Source organism: Phaenicophaeus curvirostris, chromosome 1 (genome assembly GCF_032191515.1).
Source record: "Phaenicophaeus curvirostris isolate KB17595 chromosome 1, BPBGC_Pcur_1.0, whole genome shotgun sequence".
NCBI classification, from domain to species: domain Eukaryota; kingdom Metazoa; phylum Chordata; class Aves; order Cuculiformes; family Cuculidae; genus Phaenicophaeus; species Phaenicophaeus curvirostris.
The window spans coordinates 28,669,724-28,694,054 of NC_091392.1; the positions used below are offsets into that span (position 1 = coordinate 28,669,724).

At 33.8% G+C, this 24,331-nt stretch overlaps 2 protein-coding genes across 3 annotated transcripts in view; one reads left to right on the forward strand and one right to left on the reverse strand.

Moving 5' to 3' along the window:
- IMMP2L (inner mitochondrial membrane peptidase subunit 2) overlaps positions 1-24,331 on the forward strand; it is a 570,080-nt gene that overhangs the window by 309,890 nt on the left and 235,859 nt on the right. The window lies entirely within an intron of this gene.
- LRRN3 (leucine rich repeat neuronal 3) overlaps positions 7,501-24,331 on the reverse strand; it is a 35,694-nt gene continuing 18,863 nt past the window's right edge. Inside the window, exon 2 of the mRNA XM_069851170.1 lies at positions 7,501-10,618. Coding sequence (XP_069707271.1) covers positions 8,141-10,267 — 2,127 coding nt within the window. The 5' untranslated portion in view covers positions 10,268-10,618 and the 3' untranslated portion in view covers positions 7,501-8,140. The remainder of the gene's footprint in view (positions 10,619-24,331) is intronic.

Consider the following 24,331-nt stretch of genomic DNA (forward strand, 5'->3'; position numbering starts at 1 on the left):
TCCTTTAACTCTGAGAACCTGAAAGCTGTCTCTCTGGCTAGCAACAGTGTTGTCTGATCAAACCCACACTATGCAAGTACTGACAACCAGTCTCAGTGTGATGTATGACACCAAACATCACGGAGGGAATCCTATACTCATATTGTTTCTGGGAAAGTGTGTAGATCTGCATGATGTCTAGAGATAAAGTTGAGTTGGACTGTCAAAAGGAATCAGCCTGTGTATTTCATGATGATGGCTTGGAAAGTATTAATACTAGTGTTTGTATTGGACATATAGAAGTAGAATGCCATATATAGGACAGGAGTGATAGCCTCCCTGACCCTTAATTTATCACCAAGCTAAGGAAGATTATCTCCTGTGCGTACAGCTGTCCCCAGCACTTCTGCTTCCACTTGAGCTCTGGGCAAGGTTACACAATAAGAACAGTCCTGTGTTCAGAGTGCTGCTTAGAACTCCATAGTCTGTAAATCTTGGTAGTCTCTATAATGGATAATTCTTGGAAGGAATAATATGATTATTTACCATGGCTGTTAACATTCTTATAAGAAGCTATTTCAATATGAGATTATTTTTCCATATACTTTCCTTACTTTCCTTTCTCTGTTTTAGTAGAGAATTCTGACTAAAGGAAATACTGTTCTCTGTTTGAGGTATTTATGTGCCTATATTTTGAATGAGCGGGAGAGAATCAGGGTATTCAACTTCTGAGAGAAATCCGAAATTTCTGTGTTATGGAGGTATATTATGTAGAAATAGGAATGTAATTTGCCTTGGATTCACAAGCTACAATTATGATATTTTAATATCTCATGCTTTTGGCCATTTATTCTGAATTGCTCTTCACACCTGAACGCATACAGCATGTAGCTTTGTGATTCCCAAAAGCATTACATTTATTTGGAGCACAGTGTGAAATTGTCATCAACACGAATAATGAACAATAGCTATGTTAAGGGTAAGGCAGATGGAGTTGTTTTCTACTCTTCTAACCTGTAATGTTAAAAAAAAACATCAGCTATTTTAGGATCAGGAATAGGCCATCTGCCCAAATTGCCTGCCCTTTCAGCTTTGTTTTATTCCCATATTATTGTTATTATTTTCATCTGAATGTCATTACTTTTCTATGCTTTGTTTCCCTAAAAGATATTTAATCTCCTTAGCTGATAAGTTTTACACCAGTGTTTTCTTTAAGAATTCCAAGTCTTTCTTTAATATTTGTATTTTGCCATTCAAATATTTTGCCTGCAAATACGATGTTTGCTTGATATTTTTTTTAAGTCAGACAACATCTGTCCTTACTGGCAGTGTTGGAAACATTTTGATGGTCTGGCAACAATAGTAGCAGGAAATAAGCAAAAGACCCACAGGGATCGTGGAAGGGAGAGCAACAGAGCATTTGCATCAAGCCAAAGGAAAAGACTTTGGGAAAAAAAAGTCTAAAAATAATTGAAGCTGAGAGACAAAACAAAAAAAGAAATGTGAGAGATTTGTAAAAAGCATTTTTTTTTAGCTGCCAGAGAAATTTCATTTGTAGTTTTCAGCTTCATCTAAATGGAGGAAAGACTTAAAAGGTGCAGTTGCTATGAAGACTAATTTATAGATTTGAATGTCTTTGTGGATGAGCATTATACTTGCATGTCTTTGGGAGATGGACTTCAGAAAGAATTAAACATTTTCCATTGGAACTTCTTAAAATCTGAACTTAGTGGTTTAATGAATATGAAATATTCTACAAGAATGTCAGCATTTCATATCAGCATTTCATTTTAGTGTTTTTATTAATTTGCGTTGTGTAAATACTTGTACTTGTCCTGTCACAGTCATTTTGCAAATGACGATGGATGCTTTTCTTCCTAAATGTCTAAAGAAATCATATAAAACCATATAAATGTTCCAAGAACACCAAAGCATTCTCCCCTTCATTACTAGTTCTACTGTATGATAACACCATTTACATATGACGCTTGTACATTTTTTTCTGAGAATAGTGAAGTGCAGCTAATCATAGGTACAGTGTAGCCTGATAAATTATATTATCTTCACACTGTCCTATAGTTCAAAAAAAATTGAAGAGGACTCAAGTCCTTCTGAATTTTTTTTGAACCCAGAGCAAATAGTTCACTTCTCAGTTTCAAAGTACAGGTCTCACTTGGTGGGTTATGCTTGTGTTTTAACATTCCAGTCACACAAATCTTGTCAAATTTCAGTAATAACTCAAATGGAATTCATCCATATAAATCAGTAATTGCAATTCTCTTGTTTAATATTCAATATCTAGAGTTATCATATAGGTAAATGAGGTTTGTTTGTTTTATCTTCAGAAACTTTGCCATATAGGTTACTTTTTATTCTCAGTGTCTTGATTTTATGTTTACTGAATGTTTACATAATCTTCGTCTTGTTTAGATAATCTTTACATTTTTCTGTTGCAGCTTGGCATTTTCCCTAAGTATCTATTGGGCCTTTTCCTGAGAAAATTGATTCCAATTATTTCCAATGGTATTAAAGTGGAAGCTATTCAAATTATGCATTTGGTATGCCAACCAGTTGATGTATGAAAACAGTTGGTTTGGAAGGTCAACCAATATTCCAGAAAGATGTGGGTTTTTTTCCTACTTAGCAGGAATGTTTTATTCCAATATCTTTCTACTGTTGGTCATGGGATGCAAAGGTGTTCTAAAAACATTGCTTATATCTATCACTTTCCTAACAATTTTAGTCAAGATGTCTTTCAGTAAGCTATGTTGTGATGAAGTCTCAACTTCAGTAGGCAAAACCAATAATTTTTTATTCTGGATGTTTCTAGTCGTGTTGTTTCTTCCCTAAGAATGCATATAATTCTTAATCTGTTTTCTCATCTTTAGCATGAGGTGAATTGTTAGTCTTGGTTTGTCTCTAGTGGTTTGTGATGAATAGCTATCCTCTCTATTCCACTTAACTACAACCTTCAAAATGTCTTCTGTAGTTTTCACTGAACTTTTCATACTTACTGTACCCTTTTTGCTATGTAAAGTTTCTTGTCAGTGCTACACATCTACTATGGTTTTATTCCATTCAGTTCATTAACTAGAATTGTTTTCTTCCTTAAGTCAGAGAGTGAGTGATAGTTTTCCATTTTTTCTCTCTAAAATCTCAGTTCTTCTGGTACTGTCTAGTATGTGAAGTTACTTTCTAGACTACATAAGCACCTTTTTTTGAAATGTCTCCTCTGGTTTCAGATAACAAAGAATATTTTATAACATTATCATTGATCATAGTCTCTCTTCCATTACTGGCCAGCACAAGACTGAGGGAAAACTTTCCATTTCTTTTTTGATTCATCTTGAGGTCACTGCTTAAGGTTATGTAAGCAGAATTAGTTTTATTAATGAATGTTGGAAATGGAAATTTCTCTTAGGATCTAATTCAACACTCATTCTGTGATCTTTTATATAAGTTTTTAGCTATTATTTAGAATTATGGTTTCACATATAATCACAGAATCATCTGGTTGGAGAAGACCTTTGAGATCATTGAGTCCAGCTGTACCTGTCCACTACTAAACCATATATCTGAGCATCTTGTCTACCCGTCTTTCGAATAGCTCCAGGGATGGTGAAGCAACCACTTTTCTGGACAGCCCATTCCTGTGGCTGATAACCCTTTCAGTGAAGAATTTTTTTTTTTTGTATTGTAGCTAAACCAGAGACTTAAATGTACTTATGTAAGTTATCATTTGGTTGTGTTAGCTGTGGAATATTAGAATTGATTTTTGTAAATTTTTTACAAAGAAGTAAGTACTTAATATTTTTATTAATAGAACACTACTTTTCAGTTGAGTAGCTGATTGGAAGAATTAAGGCAACTGAATTAAAAAGTTGAATTTAAAAGTCATTTTGATCTTATATTTTGGGTATGACCTAGCCAATCTTTTCAAACACTAGTGTTTGCCTTCTCTCTTTCGTTAATAGCATGTTTCAGAATTAAGTTGTCTGTCAAGTGCCAAGGTAACTTAAAACTATTTCTGAGATACTATTTTCTGGTTTGAATAATCAGTAAGTACTGCTTTTAATGTATTGGGTTCCTGAGAGAAAATTATTAAATAAGTTAAAACACAGATCTGTAACAATGCCTTTCTTTGTTTGCAAGGAAATTATATATTTTGTTCAATTCCTACCACCATTAAAGAGAGTAATCAACCCAATTAATAAAAGACTGCAAAATTTTTAGTCCTATGCCTTCTGTGGAAAAGCAACCTTTCTGTAAAAGAAGAGATTATTAAAAAGCATACTATATTAGGAAATTGGTCCTAAATTTTTTAACAGATTCTACTTTGCTTAACAAAATATTTTTAGAGTTTTTGGACATATGTCTGTGAAGTGATAGAAGATAAATATAGACTAAGTTGTTGGAGGTAAAAGGTGGATTTATTACTTCCTAAGGACCCTCAAGTTTATAGGGTAGTGTATCTATGGAATGAACAGCTATCCATTTTTACACACAGCTACACAAGAATCCCACTGCCCATCTGTAGATTCTCTGGGGATTTTAACATAAAAAATGTTTTGATCATGGGGAAATAATGAATCTGCTTAGAGATTTGTTAGGCTAACATAATGGAGGTGTTTCTATGAAAATGTTAAAGACGTTATGCTTATATGGATAGTAGGTGGTTCACAGTACCGCCATTAGAAGCATTGACATGTGTACTACAAGATACTACTTCCAATTGGTAGATAAAATAATGCAATACAGATACACTGGTATAAAGTTCTGCAGGCAGGCTAACAAATTGCCGATAGAACAGAAGTATTTGCACATACACACGTACACACAAGTGTCTATAGTAAAAGGATCAAACTACCATTAACTGAACAATGGACATTTTGAAATCTATCTTAAGTGGGTTTATATGGCCTCATGTCCAACATGCTTTTTTGCCTTCAAGATGTTCTTGCACTCCATTGAATTTGATCAAAAAAAATCACTAAACTTACATTTCTGTTAGAAATATATGATTTCTGTTTAAAGGTATTTAAAATCTCATTAGAATACTGAAGAATTGTAATACTGTTGACATATAAGTTCATGAAAAAAATGGATATTGGTATTAACTTGGATGTGCTAAAAGGTATATCTTTTTAAAGTTTTAATCTAAATCTGCAAGTGTTTCTTTCTGCAGATCCTTTGCTAAGAGGATTATTGCATTTGTATTCCTTCTTTGTACTCTATCAGTTAAGTACTTCTACCAAATCACAAATGTTTTATTCTATGAGGTACAAAAAATTTGATGATCTTGTAACCTATTGCAGAGATGCTATTGACCCAGTTCATATGGACTTTTCCCTACTATTTCTTAAAGTTTCAGCTTTCAGTGATAATAGTGTTGGCATTTTAGTACAAATAAAGAATATTCATTATGGTCAGTTACAGAAGAGGCATTTGTTGGTAAGCTGAAAACAAAGGTCAGTATATTCTTTCAGAGGTACTTTCAGAGAAAGGAAGGTAAAGTTGTAAAATGCCTTAATCAAGGTCATGTGAGAGGAGGATTGCAAAGCTACTTAAGGAAACACAATTATATGTCTATATTTTTTGCAATATAAAGGAATTAATTTACTTATAGCAACAGGGTAATCAAATTTTCATTAAAATGTAAGGTATATTTTAATTTTATATCAATATATACTATAGATCAATTCAAATATTTGTGAGATACATCTAGTTACATTTCAGCTCTCAGAAGTTTCGTATAAGAATTCTTCTTTAAATGTAGATTTTTTTCTGTCAGAAAAATAATTTAATGAGATATTTCAATGAAGTAAATAAACTTTATACTTATTTTGTGAGGGGAAAATTCCCTTTTTACCCGTGCCCCCTGTTAGACTTGTATTTGTGTTGTTTTATTTTTTTGTTGTATTGTGCAGAGATGCTTTTGCCTGAAAAAAAATCAGTTTCTCATTTCTAAGCTCTAAGAGTTACAGGTTCTAAGTAGAGTTTGCTTTCAAAGGAAAAACATATAGGCTATGTCAAGAAGTTCTTGCTGACAAGTGTAGTATCTGCTTGGTGATGGGTCCCATTTGGGTGACCATGCCTGGAGGAGCAGCTCCCCCCCCATGAGCTGCCCGTGCGGCTGAAATCGTGCTTGCTGTCTCAGCATTCCTCTGATTGACCTGCATCTATGCGTGACAGCAAGTCATCAGGTTTGTGAACTTCCTTCTTCAGTGGAACATATTGACTTTATGAATATGCTAAGTTATGGTAGTTTAAAATCAGCATCAGATTCTTCTTTCTGCCATTAGCATCTTTGGAAAATACCTTTACATATTTTAAAAACCCTGGAATTTACCTAGAAATATGACATCTTTAACATGAAAGCAAGTTATTCATTAGTACGAGGTAAAATGAAAATATTTTTCAATATTATAAGTGTTTATAGACCTGTAATATTTTGAAAGTATGCAGCAAACTATAAGTAAGTGGAGAAGTTAATGTCTAAATACGAGAAGTAACTCCTCTGTTAAACTGTAAATATAACAACTAACTACTTTTCTATGTACAAAATCCTATCAGTGATTCCATAAAATATTTACTTCCACCAAGTCTAGAAAGAAGCAAAGTATGTTATTACTGAGTTTAAAAAATTTTAAAGTCTACTAAAGACTTAGAAGAAATGTTACTCCTATTCTTACTTTGTAATTCAAGCTACGTATGCATTCTGTGAATGCAATATTCGAAGATACCATTTTATCCTTAATTCCTCCTATTTGTTTTCATATGTATGAACTGAAATAACATAAAAATTTTGCCTTTACCTTCTTTGTTTGGAGGTACCACATCTTTATATCAGGTATCGTAATGGATAGATGTCTTTGCTGGACTTAAGAGCAGTCACTTTTTACATTCTGACAGAATTGGGTTTACCTTGCAATCAACATTCTGATCAGCAGTTTCTTGTGCACATTTGCTGCTTATGGACCCAGTCCTTCTCCCATGAGAACTTTAACTTCAGTATGAGTAGTCAGGTATTTATTGTTCTGTTTTTGTTTTTTTTCAATTCATTTCTACTTATAAAATTTCTGTCCGTCATTTATTTTTTGTTGCATTTGGAGAGCTGGGGAGGTTTATAAACTAGTCAGTTGTTATTACTGAACAGAAGTTTATAGGTCCAGAAAGAAAACTTTAATATCATTCAAACTGTTCAAGTTGTCTGAGCTCACTATGTGAACAGCCTAAATTTTTGAGATTACTAATAACTTAATTACTCTTTTGACTAAAGACAAGATATTGGATTTATATTATCTGAGTTTGACAATTGCATTCAGCTTTCAGGTTTCCAGGAAAATACCAAAGTAGCTCAAAATATGCCGTTATCAGTGGTTAACAATCTATTTCCCTATCAGTCTTATGTGCCCTTCCCGCCCTTCTCTCTTCAATCCTCCCACAATAAGCAACATTTAAAATATGGTTATTTTATATATTTATATATAAAATATAAGGTGGATTATTGCAGTTATACAGGCTAAACCCAGCAAAAATATCGTATGTGCTTACACTGGCATTTTAAAAGAAATATGTATAAAGAAATATTTTTATCAGACATTAGAATGAGTTTTTTTATTGTCAGACAGTAGTTCCCAGAATGGTTTTTTTTAAGAAACAAACAAGCCAAAAACTATTTTGCTTTTAATCAAAAATGTATTTTCCTCATAAAAAAAATTCACATACTCACTGTGTCTACTCTACAGAATTTGTCCATTTCATTACACCACTTGTCAATCCTAGTATATCTGTTCACTGCAAAAACTCGTGGCTAGTGTGTGTAATACAGCACAGGAGGAGGTATTGCTCAGTTCCACTACTTTTATATAATAATTAAAAAAAAATACAGAAAATGTTCTTGGCTACTCGCACTGTATTCCAGACTTGAAAGTCCCGTGAAAGTTCTAGAAAATGAAGTTAGTTGTATTTGGTTGGTGGAATACCCATTTAGTTAAAATTATTCTCTTTTACTTAGTCAGTACATATTCCCACTTTGTCAGCAGCAGCGAAGACCAGGCATCGAGTTCCTAAAAGAAATATTTTTTTTGTTGCCTTTTTATTGAGCACAAATGCAGTCATGTGCTTTTTATTTCAGAAATAAAGTGGTATACTGACGTATTTATGACACATTGGTTGGTACACCTATTACAGTTGCTTTTACTTCCATTGCTGTGCTTTTCTCTTTGCCCATATCCCAAAGACTGATTAGAGGAGGATAAAGCTCATTCAGTGAAAAGGATTGTTTCTTCAGGTAATTCTTTAGATAGCCGTGTCCAGCGTCACAGTTCATCTCTCGTGAGATGCAGGTGTAGAGATATATCACAGAGATGGTTCCCAAAAGAGCTCCAAGGCAGGCAAGGAATCCTATTATGTTGTTCTTTTCATAGCCTTTCATTGCCAAGTCCAGCCCTTTTGTGGTTACATTGACACATTGTTTCTTATTCTGTGAATAGATAGTGGGAATATCTATACAAATTTTGTATTCAGTTGACGGATTTAGATGTGTAAGATTATATACCTTTATATCAGATGGTATTCGAGCACTCTGTGCAGCCTGAGAGTTTTCAGCTTTCAGAAAAGCCGTCCATCTAACACTGGACTTCAGAATTTTAGAATTTGCTTTCCATGAAACCAAAACAGAATTAGATTTTATATCTTTTATTTTAATGTTCAAAGATCCATTGCTGTCCTGAGGGAAAGAGCCATCCACTTTAATCATGACTGACTTGAGGTCTGCACCAACTAAATTTGTTGCTATACATGTGTATAAACCGCTTTCTTTTTGTGTTACATCTCTTATGTCTAATGTTCCTTCAGAATGAATGTAGTATTTATTTGAAATAGTATTAGGCAAAAGTTTGTGTCCTGATGGTGTTATCCAGTAGATTTCAGGTTCTGGTTCTGCTGTTGCTCTGCAGTGCAAAGAAATATGGCTGCCAGTTTTTAAATCCAGAGTAGATGGAAAACTTTCGGGAGCTATCAGGGGCAAACATATTTCCATCATTTCCCGGAAGTGTATCTGTCTCACATTCTGGCCTTGGAATTCAGGAGGATCTACGCAAAATAGGGACTCTGGCTCCATGAAGCGAATATTTGTTTTATTCATGTTAATCCAGCGGATGACACAATCACATCTAATGGGATTGCTGTGTATACTAACTTCTTTGAGGTTAGGCAACGATTCTATTGTACTGCGGTACAGGGCACTCAGCGCGTTGCTGTTAAGCATGAGTGACTCCAGCTTTGGAAGTCTGTAGAATGCATTTGGATGAATGTATGATAATCTGGGGTTATTGGTAGCTTCTATTTTTCTTAAATCTGGCAAATTATCAACAGCAAGATTATCTATAGAAATCAGTTCAGGCATGTTATTAATTCCTAACTCTTTTAGGTGCAGCATATTGCTAAAATCTCCTCTTCGTATTCTGTTAATGGGATTCTTATTTAGATCCAGAAATTTAAGATTTTTAGCCTTTTGAAGAGCGATGTGGGGCACTCTAACAAATCTATTGTCATAAAAGGAAATGCTTTCTAAATTGTCGAGGCCAACCAAAGCATTATCTGGTATTTCAGTGAGATTTATGCCTGCTAAAACTAGGCTGCGCAGATTGATGAGAGGCTTAAAGTTCATATCTTCAATTCTGATTATTGGGTTTTCTCCAATCATGAGAATTTCAAGATTAGGAGTAGCTTCAAACCACTTCCTGTTGATCATTTGCAGACCATTTGAATTGAGATGAAGTCTGAGAAGATTACTGAGGCCTTTGAAAGCTCCTGGTGCAATCACAGAAAGCAGATTATGGTTAATATAAAGTTCTTGTAAATTGTGGAGTCCAGAGAGACATTCTTCCGGGAGCTCTGTAAGTTTGTTTTCTTCAAGGTACACTGAAAGCAACTGTGGTGTCTTTTGAAGATTAAGACTGGTCACTGAGGATAAATTGTTCTGAGATAAATCTAGACCAGTTAAATTCACGGGGAAGTCTACCGAATGTTCAATTTTTGCAATGTTATTAGTCTGTAGAAGTAGAACCTGTGTGTTGGCAGGCAGTCTTGCTGGAAAGTTTAAAAGGCCTAAATCATTACAGTCCACTGTTGGGGCCTCCATATACACTGACCTGGGGGTGAACCATGGTCTGATTTCACATATACATGGCTCTGGACAGTCTGCTTTTTTTTCAACAGCTTGTACTAGTGCAGTGATAACCAGGCCAAGTAGAAAATTGATTTTGAGTTGCATGTCCTTCATCTTAGCACAAATGTTCAGAAAAATAAAAGACCTTTTAGTACTCCACAATTGCAGTTTTGGAATTCAGTATGACCTGGTCAATTGATAGTATACATCCTTGCATTTGTCAAAGGGTGATTGTGAAGGACTTTCTTCCTGAGGATAAGTGATGCATTTGTAACCAACTTGTCCAGTAAACAGAGGCATTTTGTGGAAATGAAGGTCACTTTGTCCTTGATCACATAAAATTGATAAGCCTTGTGAAGATGAAGTATGTATAGATGGTCATAGGAGATTAAGCAACTCATTTATTTAGTAGTATTAACTTCAAATCCCATGATTGATTAGTGTTTGCAGGAATGACAGGATGACCTAAAATATAAGAAGAGGAAATAATTAGTATAAGAAACTATAAAGTTATAAATTAATTTAGCCATCTTCTGCTCTCTAATGTTAATTATTGCAAGTAAGAAAAGAAAATGACTGTGGTGCCTAGAGTATTGTAGTGGTATCCAGATAGCATAAATGAAGTTAATATAGCAATATATCTTTAGACTTGTAGCTTGTCATACATCCAATGGAGCATTACTCTACAGAAAGATGAAGATCCACAAAGTATAAAGCAAAATTTCTACATATTTTATGCTCCTTTAAAGTATTTTCTTTTTTCTTTCAGTTATCACTAGAAGCAGACTGAGTTCTGTTGGCTTTGAAAATGTAAACACTGAGCAAAATCCTACAGAGCATGAATATTTAACTTTTGAACATGAAGTTTATAAATATAAAGAACATAATTTATGTGTAATCAAAGGAAAAAGGAACGGTTGGATCAATACCCATTCCTAATGATGACATTCTTAGGCAAGCCTGGGAGATAGTTATAGAGAAATATACAAAATTGATAATCCACAAGTTTTCTCATTTTCTAATTCTTTTTGTAGCTGCTGTTTGGGAAAAAAACTTTTTTTTCTTTAAAGTGATAATTAGAACGAAATATGTGTCTTATAATAGATAGCTTGTCATCTTGGCAAATTCAGGCTAATTACTTGCTTGCTTTTTTTGTCTTCAGTAACTTCAGTTGCAAGGAATTATAACAACAAAAAAGTGTCTTAAAGTGATAAGAAGGAAAAAAAGTCTACACTAGCAATTGGTACTTTGGTCTTTCATTCTCTTCAAGAATCTGAAATTTGCTATGAAGTTACAGATTGCCTTCATGTCCCAAATTACAGTAAAGACTAAAGCCTTAGCATCTTGATGTATCAAATATATTGTCTCCAGATTTTTGGTGTGTAGTTTTCTGGGCAAAAAAAAAAAAAAAATAATCCTACTATGGGTGTACATTTTGTTCCAAGCCATATAATTCAAAAGATTCTGTTTCTTTTTCATGTATGAAATAGTACACAATAACTTCCTAATTTGCTTCAAAAGACTTTCCAATAACTTGAAATAGATTTTATCTCAGAAGACTGTCATATGATGCACATTTATGCCCTTTCTCACCTTGCTACTAGTGTTAAAATTCACAGTGACATTGTTAACAAACTGTAAGATAAGACCAGTGTGCATCATTAACATTGATAAATAACTTTTGAGGTATGCCTGGTACAGACAGACAGAATTTCAAAAGTCTACTGTCAAGGATATGGACTTTAGGTTTCCTTTCCAGATCCAGGAAGGCTGGATATATTAACCGTGTAGGTGTTCCATATCAGCTCAGAGGAAAGGTGTTGGACCATGCTGAGTGACACGAGCACTGGGCCAGTTTGAAGTGCATTTTTCAAGCCTTTAAGGCTGTTGTTTGTGTTACATACATTTAAGGACATTTAATATTTTAACATGTAAATGTATTAATAAAATGAACTGACAATGTGTGAGATAAATATACAGAAAACATTCTGCTGTTTTGAGGCTTAATAATATGTTTTTATGCAAATGGCCTAGTTTATACTGAAATGCAAAGACGTGCTGACTGAAATAGGCAAAATGTAATCTGTTCCTTTGTTCTGGGAAACAAGACGAACTTTAGGCTTGCAGAAAAATGAAGGTTTGTATAGGATGGTTAAGGCCTATAGCTTGCTCTTAATTTTGCCATCAGAGGGCAAGATGGTGCACCTATGTGGAGTACTGCCCCAATTAATAAAGATCATTCTATGCCAAATATACAGAGGAAATTTATTATGTAGGGAGAAAAGAGGATGGCCACGGGGGGAGGGGAGAAATTTTTAGAGTTGTAGTTTTGATGCACTTTCTAAAGCACGTGTCCCATTGACTCCTGGAATTTTGTTTGGATTGTATATTAAAAATATATCTGTAAGCATGGTGAAAACAAAGTCTAAGCTTCTGTTAATTGAAAGGTCATTGGAAATCTTACCTGAACAGTAAGTTAATTGAGATTTGGAAAACTGCAATTGCACCTGTTAAATCTCAGCATTTTGATTCCACTGTGATGCTCAGGGACTTCTGCTTGGTATAGGCACTTGGAAATTTTTCTGGGGATACAGAGCTAATCTGGTTTTTGCTATTGGCCACTGTGAGAAATAGGATGTGGAACAAGATGAACTTTTCCTGTGTGTCGCAGGTACCTCAGAGTTTTTGCCAGTTAACCACTACATTTTTGTGTACATAGAGCCAACATACTCCTGGATTTGAATTTATACTCCTCCTGAGTTTATACTTCAGTTTCTCTGGGAACCTCAAGGCAAAAAACAGAGCACCAGTGTATATTTTCATGTCATATATATTAAAGTGTGCTTTCTGCATAGGGCAGCAAAAAAGTAGAGGTTGGAGACCCGGGCTGAAATTCTTCTTTAAGATTTAATCTGATGTCTTTTCTCTTTCTGGTGAACGCTCCAGCTAATAAGCCACTATCTCAAGCTCTCATGGTGTTCTAGCATAAATCTTTCTTATTTCTCCAGTTAAAGTGCTTCTGCCTTGTATAAAATATTCACTGGGGTTTAGTGCCTTGAATAACAGACTGTGGATAATTGTCAGAGTTTCTTCTGGCCTGCGCAGTCATTGTTCCAAAATACATCGTTTCACTTCAGAAAGATTCTTTTATTAAATGCTGTCATATCTATGCATTATTTTACATGAAAATGATTGGACATTACCTGTCATTCAAGGTGTGGAATGCAATCATTTTTTTTCTGGAATAGTACTGACATCTATGGTGGCTTATGAGGTTATAGCATCATCAAATAGAATATGCCAAGTTGGAAGGGACCCGTAAGGATTGTCAAATCCGACTCCTTGCTTCTTGCAGGACAACCTAAACTAAATCATATGACTATAGTACACACCATATGACATAGTAGACAAAGAAATGATGTAGTGAAATGCACAGCAAGAATTGTGTAGAACCATCTGAGTGGCAAAATATTTTTCTTGGCCTCTTTACTTATAATAGTATTACACTGTGACTTGGATATACAGTGCTGACAGAGATGGTAAGTAAACAGGAATTGCAGATGTTAACATTTCTGATCCCATTTGAAGAGATGAATACCCAGAATGAAGTTATGTAGTTATGTAGTATGACTTTGCTTATGCCTGCTGGTTGCACTGATTATGTGTATGTGTGTATGTAATTAATTTCTAACCCTGAGATGTGTACAAACCTTCTTGAACTGAGAAGTGAACTGCAGTTTACTGTAACAAAATAAACCTAATGTAAATTGATATCTTGCACTCAACACTATAAACTGTAATTAAAATTCGCTTTCCTTGAAGAATGTAGTGTCAGAGATAAGTGTATTGGAAAATAAGCATTTAACTTTGTGGTACTTTGAACTATGGGAATACATTGACCCCCTTTCTTCATAAATGTACTGATAATAGTAAATAGGTACTGATAGCACTGAACAAAGATTAAATTGAAGTACTCTTACTAACAGTGATTTTCAGATTTTTATTAATGGGATCTAGTGCTTTAAAGTTAAGTGTTTTATACCATCCAGAGTTTCATGTAAAAGTTTCGTATTTCAAATATCCAGTTTTACAGCTACTATTAAGCAAAAAGTGAACCTGAAGGATATTTGTCTTGTTCCTTTGAGTAGTATTTAAAGGTATCTGAGATTTGCATACACAGAGATTTCTGTGGAAAAGTATTTTATTGTTTTTTAAAAAAAGTTAATTCAAATAGTCTGTTAAGCAAAAGTACTATTTCTATTATAGTTCTTTTGTTAGTGTGTCTTAGTGACCTCTCCAGATTTTTAACATGATGCAAGCAGTTCTTAAAACTTGTACCTACTATGGTGCACAATAGAAAAGCTTGCAGAGATGAGTCTCAGCAGAAAATTATCACCAGTAAGCTGAGCTGCGGGATAAGTATTTTCACACAAGCAGCAGCAGGAGCTGTGCATTGTAGTTTTGGAGTCTTTGATGTAGTTCTTTACTCAGCTGCATTTAGAAATTTTTATGTGCACTCTGTAAATGTATTTCCTCATCCAGAAAAAACGGTATGGTTTACTTCCGTTTGCATCTAAATCAAGTCTTCATCTAAAAAGTTCCTGTTGCTTATTAGTAATGATATCCAGGCTTTTTATTATTGCTGTCCTGTAGTAGAACTTTTGTCCCAAAACTATTTTAATCTTTCTGGACATATTATTTAACTTCTTCAGAAAGTCCATCCCTATTGCAATCCGTATATACTGTCTTACTAAATATGATGTACCTCTTGCTTTTACGGTATTATCTCTTGCATTTAGAAAATCACACCCTGATGTGTGCTACTCTTTGCAGCCTAATTACCTCTTCTGTAGACAATGATTGGTATGTCTTAATTAAGTTTGTTTCATTTACTGCTATAGGCAGCTGGAGATGTGGTTTCCAAGAGGGTATCACCATTATTTGAGCTGGAAAAGACATTCAGTGAATGAATAAACTGAGCAACGTTTCTCATCGCTGGAGCAACAGACAGCTAAGAACCAAGTCAGAGTGGGCAGAAAGGAAAAGAAACACGTCAGGTTTTGGCAATCTTTCTTTTCCACTTCAGCAGTTAGAGAGACAGCGATAAAAGCTAAGAACGCAGCAGCTACACTGCAATGTGCCCTGCTGGCAATAAGGCAAACAGTTCACTTCACAAGAACCAATTTAGAGGTGGCAAGCATTTTGAAAATACAGCTGTTCATACAAAGCTACCTTTCAAACACATCAACTGAAAAAAACACTTCTCGATTCTTGTCATTATAACCACTTTGAGCAGTTCTATGGAGAGAAATCTGGAAATGTCACTAACCAAAACTTGGATGTGAGATATGTCATGCCTCACTTGATTGTAGTTACAGCAGTTACAAGGGCTTTGGGGAGTTTTTTAAGTGTTAACTATGGAAATATGCAGACTTAAATTTGAACATTTTATAAGGTAATTTTTCCTTTCTCTATGATAAAAAAAACCCCAAAAATTTCTTGGGGAATTTTTCTTACAGCATAATAGATATAAAGATGCAACAACTTACTTATTTGACGTATTTCAAGCACTGGCACAAAAATTATTTTTTCCTCTATAAAAATGTAACTAGGAAGTTTTTGTTGAAATATGTACAGAAGGTTTGTGGATGAAGCAGAAATACAAGTTTATGTTAAAACACAAAAAGATAATATAATAGATTTTCATAGCAGAAATAAAAGCTTGAAATAAAATATTTCTAGTATTAAGCTTTATTGCCTGACCCGATACAGTTCCTGGAAATTATACAGGCTTTGTAAAAATTGAAAGAATTTCTACTAGCCTATGTAGTCTTGCTTTCATCCTACTCTCTGGAGCACAATTTCATATCAAATCCCATTTCTCTTTGCAAATAAAAATTAACACTTCAGTATATACTGGGTTTATATTCTTACTTATAGCTAACATATAGTCTCAAATTAAAATATGAATCAGGATTTTTGGCAATCAGTGTTTCTTACAATCTCCATTCTGAGGTATTCAACTTGTGTGTCTGACAGTATCAGATGACAGCTGGATTTTGAGAGTCTTCGGTTGAAAACTTCAAGTGCAAGACTTTAAGGAAATTGCAAACCTACTTGTATTTAACACTAGAAATAATTTGCAATGTCTGCATGCGCATTTATATTTATTTTGTGAACTTATTACACCTACTTTTCACTTTTTTCCTTACTTGAAATAAATTTGCCTGAGGGAAGACCACAAGCTTAACATGTTTAACATGACTGAAACAGGACAAATTGTCATACCTTAGACCATTACAAGGCAAGAACGTAAAGATTTTGTGCATCATTTAAAGTTCTTTTTGTCCATGGATATCATGTGCTATAAAGTACTTGAATCTAAAAATAAAGATAGATTCAGAAAAATGTGATCAGCTAGATCTACCTGAGATTTATGCTTTCACTTTTACTAACTGAGTCTGATCTGCTATCCTTGTGCTCTTGTTTACTGCATGTTAATAAAATTTAATAGATATCAGAGGAATTATCACCACGTGTACAACTCATTAAGAACTTACTGTAGTTCTATTTCTTGTATCAATCAAAAATTACGGTGGTTTAGAAAACATTGCAATACAATAAATTGTAAAGCTTTATAAATCCAGTAGTTAAAGAAGATATGATGAAAACAACAAAGTAAAACAGAAGCCAAAGGATTATTTAAAACTACTGTGTGATAATTTATTATATATGCTATTTTAGAATAATTTTCCAGTGGAGGTTAATTAACATTTGGTAAAAACTTTTAAAAATTGGAGGATGGAAAAGATATAGCACTTGTTTCCTGACCAATTTTAAACTGGATTACCGTGGTTGACATGGAATGGCAGTTAACTGAGGAACCACCTGCATGCGAAGTAAGGTGTTTATCAATCATGATGACAGTGCTTAATAGTATATAATTTTGTCACTATTGTTAATTTGGTTGTGGCAGAAGCATTTTTCATTGGAACCATAGTAATGGATAAGGACCACAGCATTTAATGTGCTGTTGCAAAACAAAACTGTAACGTTTGCTCTGTGGCGCTTAAAATTTAAATACAAGAAGGACAGCTGATGATTCAGATGGGAAAGTAAAAAGTTCTTGGGTTTATTCTTTCCCTCTAGCTGTAGTCCAGTGGTTTACTATCATGATCCTGTATTAGTTTTCCAGTCTTTGATTTTAGATTTTCTGTCTGCAGATCTGTCTTTCATGCTTTTAACTTTTAATCACACAATCCCTAGCCACTAAATACATATGACCTTTTCACAAATGACATAGCAAAAGAACACAGAAAGTTTGTTTGATGATACTTAGTAAAGGAATTAATCATGTCAGTAATTAGAGTTGCCACATTTTTAAAAAATTCTAATATGAAGCATGCAAAATAACGTTTAGGTATTCTTTTTGAATGAGTGGAGATGTTAGAGAATTTTATTTATATGACAAGAGGATGAATTTCAATAGAAGTTGGACATTTCTTCACCATTTCTGTTCTGTCATATATGTTCTAATTTCTAATAAGTCATTCCAAATCCTCTTGCAATGTTTGTAATATGTGGTAGTTAGACTACATCTAATAATTCTATATGCATGGATTAGCTGAAAAAGAAACTCTGAAAAGAATCTGAACTGATTTCTTATTTCTTCTTAAAATGGATACTAAATGCATTATTCTGATGGTCTTATCTAAAATCCCATTGCTAGTATTACTTGTTTTCTTGCTTTCTTAAATAATAACTGCACATGTATATTTTCTAGTTGTCAGAGAAAATAGCAAAGATTAAATGTTAAAAATAACTTTTCAAAACACTCGAATCTTTGATATCCTTGTTATAGTTAGCCTCAGAAAGGTTGCACTCTGTGACTTATTTATTGTTGTCATTATCAAGCAATTATGACAAAAAAAGTGATTGCTGTAACTTGCGAAAGTAATGTGTTAGTTTAAATTAGATTTATTCGTACATATTCAACTTCTTTTTGACACTTGTCATGTCAGTAGTGGAGAAGCACATATTGGCAGTTACCTAGGCACATAGTTGGCAAGAGAGCAATCACGTTCTGGATGTGAGTGAATGTACCCAGTTACCAGATGCTTCAAGCAGATGGCCAGAACTAAGGATGAGTGAGGCCAGTTTTGGCTTGATATTCTTGAAAGCTACCATACTGATTCTGGGGGTCTGTAGTACATTTGACTAGTAAAGAAGCCTAGCCAAAATCCAACAGAGCTGTTGGCAAAATCTGCATTTTGTGATATTTTTTTTTTTCCTTTGTGGCTTTCAAAATGCAAAGATTAAACATGCCTAAAACATAGAAATAAATGTGTTCAAGTAGTTGTAATAAAACCAAGAAAAGATAGTGGCTGTATTTAACATACAGTATTTTCATTGGAAATGTATTAGTTTATCTTTTTTATTGTCATTAATGATGGGAGAAATGCCACTATAATAAAATAATAAACATGATAATTTTAGGAATTACAATTTTTATTCTATAGTTTTTCAATAACAAAGATTTAAGCTTGAAAGACAAATCAATTTAAATCATCAGTCTTTAATGGGAGACTCCTAATGTTCAGTGATTTCACTTTTTGGGGGGGGGTATATTTATGACTTGGTTTGGGAAGTGGTCACGTCAAGATAAATGCTTGTATAATAATTTTTGCAAAAATAATTCCCAGTGTGCACTGTATTGATTATCAACTGAAATTACCTAAAGATATAAAAGGTCTTAATAAATGCAGTTTTATCAGGAACATTCTGCTACAATCCCAGCCAGTACTTGATGTATACTTATAATATACTACATGGAGTGTGATTTGAGATCCTTGAAGGGAAATAATGTAATGCTTGTCATTATAGTAAGCAGAAATTCCTTACTAAAAGCCAAAAATAATTTATTGTTGAGGCACCAGTAGTGGATGAGATAATATTTTATATGTCATGAATATTCCTACCAAATTAGGTTGAATTGCTTTAACTTTATAATTGTGAATATATTGGGTGATTACTTTCATTCTGAGACACCTGGGGAATCAGGTTCATAATGGGGTAAGTTGTTTATTTTAATTTTGCCTGAGGTGGTGTAGAGAAATAGATTGATGAAAAAACAATTTCAGGATGCATAAACCACCTGTGTAAAAAAGAGTATTATTGTAAAGATTAGGAAATAAAAGTTCTCTATTCTGATTTGTTCTATATCAGTTGGACTGATTAATGCAGACTCATAAATTACCAGCTCTTAGAGATACTGTCATTTCCCATTGCAGAAAGTATTTTGATTTGTATTTAGTTTTAATTACAGTTTTTGCTCAGCTGAGCATCTCATTAATAACATTACATGTTAAGGTTTTTACACGGTTTGCAAAAGTAATGTTGTTTCCAAACCTGAAATTATTGGGGTTTTTTGCTTTTATGACCCATTCGTCAGCTCTAATCTGCACTATAGGATTATTATGGTTCATTTCTTATTTCCCCAGAAGTGACTATATTAAAATGCTGATCTTATTTTCTTTTTATGATTTGGTTTTTAAAACAGGACCAGAAGAAAGAAGGTAAATACAAGATAAATAAATAACAGCATTTATAGTTAAGTACAGTATCCCTTGTATTGTGTGTGGCACTACAGCTAAATAATTGTACAGTTCCTGGAAGAGTCATTGAATCCTCTTTCAAGTTATTTTCTTTTCCTTTCAAAACTGCAAATTTATTTAAACCACTGTACGTCTCCAGCACGTATAGATTCATAGCCACCCTCCCCACTGCACTGTTCCCCAATGTACAATCCATTCAGTGTTTCCTATTATTTTAAAAGATTATTTTATATTTTGTCTAGAGTGAAAAACTCACTCAATCACTTAATGTTATAAGATTTGGTTCATTAGCATGTAGTTGAACGGAATTATTTCAGTTATGAAGTTTACATGATATAGCCACATCTTTTTTTATTTCTTTCCTAACTTTCCAGCATCTATCATCCTTTTACATCTCCTCTCTGCATTTTGTATGCCAAATCTGACAGCAGTGTTAAAATTAAAGTTCTGATATACCAAAGAATTTTGACCAGTGTTTACTGTTCAAGTATTCAAGTCAATCAACCAGATTGTGATCACTGTACTTAAAGCTTTCAATAGATTTTCCTTGACAAGCATAAATTCTCTTTCATTTTGTTGTGATTCCTACTTATGATTCAAAGACTACAGATAGACTTATCTGCTGTAGGTACATATGTAAAAGCACGTAGGAACACTACCTCACTTATTGTGATAAAAATGTTAGAGATGTGCAGGAGTACTTTTGCAATGAAGTGCATCTTGCTATGATAAAATGGATCTTGAAATCGAACAAAAGATAAATTTGAATTAAAACACCAAAAAGATACTATTAGTGGTGACTGTGGAATGACAGAATAAACAGTTTTGTTCATCACTGGTATTGAAATGGGATAGGTGAACCATTTTAAATTGTCTTTCCAGATTGTCCTTCCAAAGATGAATTAGGCATAATTGTGTAATAATAATTATGTTAAGTTGAAGCAACCTACTTTTTTTTTATTATGAGACATTAGTTTTAAGTCTAACTTCAACCTTTCTGCTTTCAGACGATGGCATAGTTTTCCTTTCCAGCAGTAAAACAACTTGAATAAGTAAAGAAAGGTAGATATTTCAGTAGTGTGACATTTCAGTAGTGTAAAATAATGAATTATGCTTTCAGGGTCTAGTAGTAATTTCTGCTTCAAAGCTGGAAGGTATTGGAGGGAATATCAGAAGTAAGGAGAAAGACATTACATGCTTCCTTACTCACAGGAGGACCAGTGACACTAGAATGCCTGTGAAACAACAAATAAGAACATAGCCTATGCTAAAACCCATTAGTTTCGTTTATCAGCTACAGGTAAGAACTCTCATGAAAAGCTGTGTATGGTTCTGGTCACTAAGGTTTAGTAAAATAAATAGGAATTAGGCTGGAATCAGTGTGGGGAAAATGATGTTCCATCCTCTGTAAAACAACTTTAGATGTATTGACAACAGAGGAGAAATAGTTATTAGTCATTTGCACAAATATTAAGTATGGTGACATATCATTTAATGGTCGATGAGGAGTAGTTATGTATATTGAAAAACACAGAGTTATTTCTTTCCATGTATGTACATGACAATGTACATGACACATACATGAATATGTGTCAACTAGGAAGGGGTATATGATGATTTAATTGCAAAACTTTTATTCTTTTTCTTAAAAATATTCTCAGAAATATTCCCATTGTATTGCTGCTGGTTTTCACTGAGTTAATGAACGGTTCTCCTCAAGTAACTAGGAGAATGCATGGAAACTAACTAGTACTAATGGAAAAAATGTAATAGCATGTGTGGAAAAAACATAACAGGCAAACAGAGTGGAAAAACACTGTGTGCACTATGTACTTTCTTGGGGAGCATTTGAAGAAAACAAGATCTATGGATACATAACGTAAGTTCTAGAGTACGTCTCATAATGAAATAGAAGGAAGTAGAAACGTAAAGATAGAATGATGTCTCATTTTGGGAGGGGATATGGATATTTCAATACCTCTTCAGAAATTGCTTTTGGGGTTTTAGAATTTTCTGCTGTTCTCCACAAGAAATAAAAGCAGTTGGGATACCAAAGAAACTGGTTCTTCCTCAGCTAGTATGTTAAAGCCAGTCAGACAGCATCTCAAAGCGCATTTAATCCAGCATCTTAAAAAAGAGATTCAGATGATAAGATAAAAATCTAAGCAGATGTACTTTCTTGCTGTGGTGCTTGGAAGGTGGTGCAGATACTTTTGAAAGCAAATAGCCAATTCACTTGGTCAAGTTAGCTGATACAATACACAAACCAATACCAGTAGAAGTGCATTGAAGGTCAGTTTGTTTAACCACAATTTAAACGAGTAAATGAGGATAATTTAGCTTTAGTGTGTGGCTTTTTTTCTGACAGTTCTTATGAATTAATAGACAAAATAACACGTCTGAGTGGCTGAGAACTTGAGAATTTCTGAAAACATTTCCCTGTATACTCTTTCCTGTCTCCTGTCATTCATGAGAGATAATGTGAGCTACATCCAGGGAAGATGAAGTAGCATTTGAAAGTTATAGAAGTAATGAGTACAAACTTAGAGCAGTTATGAGGTGAAATAGCTTTGTTTGGCAGTCCTTCAGGAACAGGCTTTTAGGATTAATCAAGACTTGCATTACAAGCAGTAAGTAAAATACCCTAAAGGCCATAAAAATGTTCGGCTTGAAAACTGGGTTTTAGTTTCATATTTCCCATGTAGCTGCTAAACATTAGAATTGAATGATAATTTATAAGTTACAAATAAACTTGCTGTCTAGTTGCTCTTTTTCTACAAATACTTATTCTTCAAGGGTCAACTTTTAAAACATTTTAAACATTTTTATGTTCCACCTTAGTTACTAAAAGCCTGTCATGGAAAAAAATATTGAAAAACTATTGAGATGAAGTCTCTTTACAGTCAGGATGTTTAAATCCCTTTTAATTTCCTTGATCTTTATAGAGCCTTATGGACACAGAAGACCAATATTCACTACTCTAATGTTTTAATGAAAGATGGAGAAACTACTGCAAGGGGAGGCATAGATATTTAGTTGCAAAAACTTAGCATTACCTTCAAAGAAATAAAAATGGAAAATTGTAGCTACATATTGATGAGGATAAAGCAAAGCTGGGTATTCCTTTGAAAATTGTCACGTAGTAATCTGCACCAGTCCAAAAAAGTTTCACAGCAGATTTCAGGTTGTGCTATTAGTATCTTAGTCTATTTGATATAGGAAACATTATTGAGTTTCATTTGTTCCTCTTTCTACTCTGCTAAACTATTTTCAAGGTTTCAGCTATTTCAGGAATTGTTATAGGACTCTCTTTGTGACCATGTCAGAGAAATAAGAATTCCATTCTGTTAAAGCAGAAGGGCTCCCATTGATGGCCCCAAATACTTCTTCCCTGTATATGGACTCGATATTTAGAACTTCTAAGGAAAGGCAACGTTTCTTTTCTCTGAACTTGTTAGAGAATATAAAAGAACTTCACAATTCACTATTTTTGTTGGATGGGAAGATTTGTTTTGATTTATTTTGCTTTACTGTATAGATAAAATAGTAGATTATATACAAACGTGATCCTTGAAATCTAACAACAAGATCTGCACAGTGTAGTGAATAAAAATCTTTCTGCTTCATTTGCTTAATTGTGAAATAGCATATTTTTCAAGCTGTTATTAAGGTTTGAAATAATTAGCATTCATTAGTTTGGTAATTAGTTTAGGCAGATTGTTTTGGAACAGGCTCATTCCTATCTTAGTGCTACTGAGTCTATCATATTTTTGTTACAAAAGTCACTCGAAGAATTTTTCACCATGGTTTTATTTGCTTTCTCTTTTAAAAATAAGAGTAGCTAATAAGCATGAAATAGAATTTGTTTCACTGAGAAAAAATCCTTAATTCTAGAGGCTACACATACTAGTTTGATATTTTAATGATTAGAGGTGTTAGGCTTCTATTCTGCATGTTGTAGAAAAAATGGTTCAGCATTAGATGAATTTTACAAATAGGTACCAGACAAATGCAGGTAATTATTTGACTCTATTAGGCAACATACTTCTAATGCAACAGTTGTCTTAATACAGGCTTTATTAAATGTCCTTTTTTATGTTCCAACTGATCATCAGATTTCAGCAGCTTCTGTCTGATGTGACAAATATTAATGGAACACTGACACTTGCTGCAATACCACATCTATTTCTTCATAAAATAGACATTGTCAGTAGAGTGACAAGTAAAGTTGCAGAGATTGACCATAGGAAAGGAAAATACAGATAGTGTATTCTCTAATTTGGACATGTGTTAGAATCTGGCTAAGATTAATTGTGGTCTCATTTAACTTTGGGATTGGAAAATATTCAGAAGACTTCCTGATTGGAATTCAACTCGAGGTAGCTCCATCCATATCTCCCAGCCTTGCACGTCCTGACTTTAGGGGTGCTCATATGTAATGTTCATGCTCTGCCTGCCAGTCAGCTTCAGAGTTTAGAAGTGGTGTATTTGTCAAGAGAAGATCTCAACCTCTGCAGCATGACTACGATTTTTCCTTATATTTTACATTTGATCATTTCAGTTG